This window comes from Carlito syrichta, unplaced genomic scaffold (assembly GCF_000164805.1).
Source record: "Carlito syrichta isolate Samal-C Ts95f unplaced genomic scaffold, Tarsius_syrichta-2.0.1 Scaffold289203, whole genome shotgun sequence".
NCBI classification, from domain to species: Eukaryota; Metazoa; Chordata; class Mammalia; order Primates; family Tarsiidae; genus Carlito; species Carlito syrichta.
In genome coordinates this window covers 1-6,531 of record NW_007233299.1, presented here as the reverse complement: position 1 = coordinate 6,531, position 6,531 = coordinate 1, and the positions used below count along the sequence as shown (strand labels likewise).

At 52.9% G+C, this 6,531-nt stretch overlaps 1 protein-coding gene across 1 annotated transcript in view; it reads right to left on the bottom strand.

Moving 5' to 3' along the window:
* The window catches only part of UPK1A (uroplakin 1A), a 9,017-nt gene extending 4,115 nt beyond the window's left edge, over positions 1 to 4,902 (bottom strand). Inside the window, exons 1-2 of the mRNA XM_008054193.1 lie at positions 4,822 to 4,902; positions 2,109 to 2,309 (exon numbers count right to left, since the gene is read on the bottom strand). Coding sequence (XP_008052384.1) covers positions 2,109 to 2,309; positions 4,822 to 4,902 — 282 coding nt within the window. The remainder of the gene's footprint in view (positions 1 to 2,108; positions 2,310 to 4,821) is intronic.
* Positions 4,903 to 6,531: the final 1,629 nt, after the last annotated feature.

The window sequence follows — 6,531 nt, the reverse complement described above, 5'->3', positions numbered from 1 at the left end:
TCCACTCACCTCAGCCTCCCAAAGGCGCAAGATTACAGGCTGAGCCACCGAGCCTGGCTAGAAATACAATTTTTAAAAAAAGTATAGAGCAATAATCCCAGCACTTTGGAAGGCCGACGTGACAGGATTGCCTGAGCCCACGGGTTTGAGACCAGCCTGGGCACCTTGGTGAGATCCCATCTCTACAAAAAATAAAAAAATTAGCTGGGCATGGTGGCGTGTGCCTGTAGTTCCTGATACTTGGAAGGCTGAGGCAGAAGGATCACCTGAGCCCAGCAGGTTGAGGCTGTGGTGGCCGGCAGCGGCCACTGCACTCCGGTCTGGGCGACCGAGTGAGACTCCAACTCAAAAAAAATAAAAAGAATACCTTAGAAAGAAAAAGTGTGGGCTGGCAGAGGGAGGAGTAGAGGAGATGTTGGTGGCCAGTCTGTGGTCGAGGTTGTTGAAACCAGGTGACCCGTATGCACGGCTCAAAATGCCATTTCCTCTACTTCAGTCTATTTTGAAACTTCCCATGAAAAAAAAAATGTGTCTTCGTTCGTGGCAAACAAATAGAAGAAATAAACAACTTTTTTGTTACTAGTTGGGTGAACTTTTAGGCCTTGGGTGAAAATTTTTTATGCCAGATAATTAAATACAGGATAAGAAAAGGAAGGAAGGAAGGAAGAAAGGAGCCTTCCATGCTCTCTCTCACTCAGGATTGAGCAGAAGCCCACTTCCCTTTCCCCTGTGTCTCCACTGATCTTCCCACCTGTCCGCCTCACTTCCTCTCACTCACCCACTTCCTCCTCACGGGGCTTCAGCCACACTGGACTCCCGTACCCCACCCCGGTCTCAGAGTCTTTGCTTCTGCTGCTCCCCCTGCCTGGAACGTCCTCCTCCAAATACACGCATGGCACACTCCCTCAGCTTCTCCTGGTCTTTGCTTTCTCAGGCTGTGAAGTTCTCCCTCGCCCTGCCCCAGCTCCCGACCTCCCTTCCCTGTCCATTGCCTCCGTCATCAGAGCATCGCTCCCCGAGGTCAAGGGTGTTTATGTTTTGCTCTCTGCTAGTGTCGAGTGTAGGACCTGGCACATGTTTCCTGCTCAAGAAGCATTTGTTCCTCAAATAAGTGGCCTCTCCTGGGAATTTAAAATACCCTTAACCGTAGAGGAAGCACAGAGTTAGCTTCGTGTCAGTCAGGCCCGGGTTGAAATCTCCAGGTCACCCGGGAGAGGCCATTGGCTTTTTTGAACCTTTGTTTTCTCATCTGGTAAATGGGTTGAAAGGGCACTAACTTCAGAGGTCTTCTGGGAGGATTGAGGGGGCTCATTTTCTAAACTGCTCACCCTGGTGTCAGGCACTTGAGAGAGAACTTGGGATGTGTGGCTTGTTGCTGTGAACCGGCTCCAGAGTGAACTGGCTTAAACTGACTCTGCCACGCACTTGCTGTATAACCCTGGATAAGTGACTTCAAGTCTCTGAGCCTCAGTTTCAATTTGTCAAATAAGATCATGATGATGGTTATGATAGAATGTATTGGTGGGTCATGAGGAATAAATTAACGCATCCACGGAAACCATTTAGAACAGCTCCTGGCATGTAGTGGGCACTCATTCAGCGGTAGCTGTGCTAAAACATGTTTTTGTTTTTTAATTTCTTGGGAAATTTCAAACATAGACTGAAGTAGAGGAAATGGCATCGTGAGCCCTGCATACCTGTCACCTGGTTTCAACAACAACGACCACAGACTGGCCACTGCCATCTCCTCCACTCCACCCTCTCTGCCTGCTCACATTTTTGTTGTTATTCTTGGCAGAGCGCAGAAGGGCAGAGTCTGGGGAGCAACTAGCTAGGGTTCAAATCCCAGCCCTTCTGCTCAAGAGCCGACCAGCTGTCCAGACCTTCCCCTCTTTCCCTGTGTCCTAGTTTTCTTTGTAAAGCGGGAATAACAGCTGAGCCTAGCGTCTCGGGCTTTGGGAGGAGTACATGAAATGATGCCTGTGAGGCCTGAGTGTGATGCCATGTGGAATTCACACCAGTGGCCGTGGTGTCGCTTGTTATTATGACTCTGAGAGGACAATCTCTGTGTCCATCCGTCCCCGCCCACCCTCCTCTTGGGGCCTCACCGTGAGGATCATAGACCGGCGGCGGCAGAGCGCTGCGCCCACACCAAAGCTGGCCACCACGAAGAAGGAGAAGCCGCAGAAGATGGCGATCCAGGCGCCAGCGAAGACGTCGTCCTTGCCTGAGACGCCCATCAGTGGGTATACACGGTACTGATCGGCTGTCACCCATACCGTCTCGGCAAACAGGGCCAGGCCTGAGAGCTGGACAGAGCTGCCGGTTAGGAAGCTCTGCTCAGCGTCAGCAACCCGGCTCCACGAGTCTCCTTGAGCAAGTTCCTTCCCTGTTCTGAGACTCCACTGCCCTCTCAGGAAAGTAATAAGAATGGTAAAGATCCTGGTCTCCATGAGCAGGGATGAGGCTGGGCAGAAGCCAGGAGGGAAGAAAGGCCCAACCAGACCCCTGACTCTGCATCCCAGCTGCCAGTTGCTTCGAGGACAAAAGGAGATGCCACACACAAAGCCTGGAGCATGCGCCTGGCACACAGGAGATGCTGTCTGCCCACCTTTGATAGCACTGTTATTCCAGAGGAGAGGAATTTATAGCCTTGGCTATGAAAACTACAAACGCACCAGCCCAGTGATTCCACGGCCAGGAATCAATCCTACAGATACACCCAGACACGCAGGAACATCACAAACTCACAAGGTCATTCCCGGCAGCCCCATAGGTATGGGTTCAGGATGTCACACAATGGAGCGCTATGCAGTTGTGAAAAGGGACAGAGAGGCTCTCAGGGGGCCCATGGGGAGTGGTCTACAGCCTATGTGAGCAGGAGAAAATGGGAGGCTTGGAGCAGAATGTGGAATGAGCTCTATTTGGGCAAGAAAGGGGAGAAAATGGGCATATAAATATCTTTCTTTCTTTTTTTTTTTGAGTAGGAGCCTCACTCTGTCAACCAGGCTGGAGTGCAGTGGCATGCTCCCGGCCACCACAGCCTCGACCTTCTGGACTCAGGTGATCCTTCCAACTCAGTCTTTCAAGTATCCGGAACTACAGCCTTGTGCTACCACACCCGACTAATTTCTTTATTTATTGTAGCGACAAGGTCTCACCATGTTGCCCAGGCTGGTCTTAAACCTGCAGGCTCAGGCGATCCTCTCACCTCGGCCTCCCAAAGTACTGGGATTATAGGCTTGAGCCACTGTGCCCGGCCATAAATAAATTTCTATCTGCTTAAATAAATATTGGAGAAACTAAAAGTCTGGTTACCCACAGGGGTGAGGCATGGGGAACAAGGGTGGAGGAAGACATCTCAGTGGACAGTGGACACCTTTAGCAACAGTGTAGGCTGAGTGCGGTGGCTCATGCCTGTAACCCCAGCACTTTGGGAGGCAGAGGCGAGAGGGTTGCCTAAGCTCAGGGGTTCGAGACCAGCCTGGGCAACTTGGTGAGACCTCGTCTCTACAATAAATCAAAAAATAAGCCGGCATGGTAGTGTGTGCCTGTAGCTCCAGCTACTTGGAAGGCTGAGGCGGAAGGATCACCGGAGCCCAGCAGGTTGAGGCTGCGGTGGCCATGGAGCAAGACTCCAACTCAGAAAAAAAAAAAAAAAAAGGCTGGGTGCAGTCACATGCACCTGTAGTCCCAACTACTTGGGAGGCTAAAGTGGAGGCTCGCTGGAGTCCAGGAATTCGAGACCAGCCTGGGCAACATACTGAGATTCCCTGTCTCTAATAATAATCATCATAATAATAATAAACCAGCATTAAGCCGGGCTCGGTGGCTCAGCCTGTAATCCTACGCTTTGGGAGGCCGAGGTGAGTGAATTGCCTGAGCCCGCGGGTTCGAGACCCACTGGACAACTTGGCAAGATCTCATCTCTACAATAAATCAAAAAAATTAGCCGGGCGTGGTAGCACGTGCCTGTAGTTCCAGCTACTTGGAAGGCTGAGGCGAAAGGATCGCCGGAGCCCAGCAGGTCAAGGCTGCAGTGGCCGAGAGCGGCCACTGCACTCCAGTCTGGGTGACAGAGTGAGACTCCAACTCAAAAAAATAAATAAATAAATAAAATAAACCAGCATTAATTAAAAGATGTTGTTGTTATTCATTATTACGGCCTCCTGTGTGCCAGGGAGTCACTATGTCCATAGTGATGTTGACAATGATAGCTAGCATTTGTTGAGCACTTTTTCTTTTTCTTTTTCTTTTTTTTTGAGTCCAAGTCTCACTCTGTCGCCCAGACTGGAGTGCAGTAGTCACTCCCGGCCACCGCAGCCTCGACCTGCTGGGTTCCGGCGATTCTTCTGCCTCAGCCTTCCAAGTAGCTGGAACTACAGGCGCGCGCTACCGCATCCGGCTAGTTTTTTATTTATTGTAGAGATGAGGTCTCGCCAAGTTGCTCAGGCGGGTCTCGAACCCTCAGGCTCAGGCAATCCACTCACCTCAGCCTCCCAAAGTGCGGGATTACAGGCTGGGCCACCGAGCCCGGCTTGTTGAGCACTTTTTCTGAGCTGAGGAACATACATGGATTAATCTACACGATGACAGTCCACACAGTGAGGACCCAGTCTACAGATAAGGAGAGGAGATACTGGCAAGAAAAGATGCTGGCTAGGGTCACAAGGCTGGGGAGGGGCAGAGCTGGGATTGAAACCAGAGTCTGCCTCGCAGATCTTCTAGGGAGTTCTGAACCCTCAGTCCCCACCCCGCCCTCAGCACCGCTCCCTCCCCACCACACGCTCACTTGGCTCCTGGTACCCAAGCATGTCTCACCAGAATAATGACGTTGCCCACGACCAGCAGCCCCGCCACAACTGGAGACCCCTTCTCCGCCTCTGCTGCTGCAGAAGCCATCGTCCTGCTTGGGACACATGAGCAGGGATGAGGCCAGGAGAGCCGGGGTGGGGAGGGAGGGCCCAGTCAGAACCCTCACCTCCACTCCACACTCGGGCTGCCAGGGACTGCTCTGGCTCTGCGGGGCCCAGGCTGGCACCAACGTGCCCGCAACCCTGGTGGTCAGCCACTTTACAGAAGAGGAAACCTAGGCTCAGATGGGGCAGTCACTGGCCAGAACTCAGCCCTGGCCCTCCCTGAGGCTCAGACCCTCCCACCTCCCTCTGCCACATCCAGAGTCCCCGAGTTCACTCCTCACCTTCTCTGCCTGAAGCCTGTCTGGCCAGCCCCACCTGCAGAAGCTTCCTATATATGCCCAGGCCCCTCCTTTTGCCAGGCTCCAAGGAAGAAGGGAGGGTGCCTGGAGGAGGGGACAAGAGGCAGAGCGGGCAGACCAGGATGGGAGAACAGTTTTTTTATGAGCTCCTTGCCACCCGAGTGATTTATAGACCTGAAATTCCAGATTGTGCTAGTGTCTGACCACAGGGACAGGGTGATGTGCTGGTGGCCTCTGGTTCCCAGGCTGTGGGTGGGGGTGGAGGGGACCGGGGCAGGGGAACGGTGAGTGTACCACCCGATGTCTCTCTTCCTGGGACACGGGCCTTCCTGGGAGTAGGAGCAAGACCCAAGCTGGACCCGTGCATGAATCCCAAATCCCAGAGGTGCCTCTTTTGCTGTGCGTGTCCTTGGGCAGGTGGTTCTACCTCTCTGAGGCTGGGCAGTGGGGAGGCCAATGCAGGGACCATGGAAGGCGAGAACAGGGCTGGACAAGGCAGGGAGGTGGGGAGGAGATGAAGGGACTGGAGAAAGGATGCTTATGGGTCGAGGGGAAAGAATGGCACATGGGATGAGTGTGTGGGAGTTTGAGGAGACGGGGTTGCGGGGGAGAGGACTGCTAGAAAATGAGAGAGGGGCCACTATGGGCTTGACTAAGGAAAAGTACCTCCCCCTCCCACCCTCCGCTACACACACACACACACACACACACACACACACACACACACACACACACACACACACGGAGAAAGCCGGAAATGTCTTCAGACTACAGATACCTAGGTTCAAATCCCAGTTTCACCTCTTCTGTGTGGTGCTACTTGGCTTGTACACTTGCCCATCTGCAAAATGGTTTCTTCAGATCACTTTTCCAGGTGGCAGTGGGAACTCAGTGAGCAGATGTCTGCAAAGAACACAGGCTGCAAGTGGCCATGCCTCTACAGCCACGAAAAAGGTCCACGTGCTCTCCAATGGCTCCCCCTAGTGACACAGGACTGATTCTGCAGGCGAAAATAGTGGCTTGGGGCCGCCGGACTTTTCCCAGAACTTGACCCTGATGGCCCAGGGCATTTACTGAGATTTCTCTTGGAGCTGTGGCTTCCCCAGTGTATGCAAACTGGGCAAGCAAATGACCCTTAAAATTTCATTGTCGAGACATTGGCTTGGTAATAAGATACACAAGATGTTTTCCAATTAAAATGGTTAATTTGTGCCCGGCTCAGTGGCTCAGCCTGTAATCCCGCGCCTTGGGAGGCTGAGGTGAGTGGATTACCTGAGCCTGTGGGTTCGAGACCCGCCTGGGCAGCGAGACCT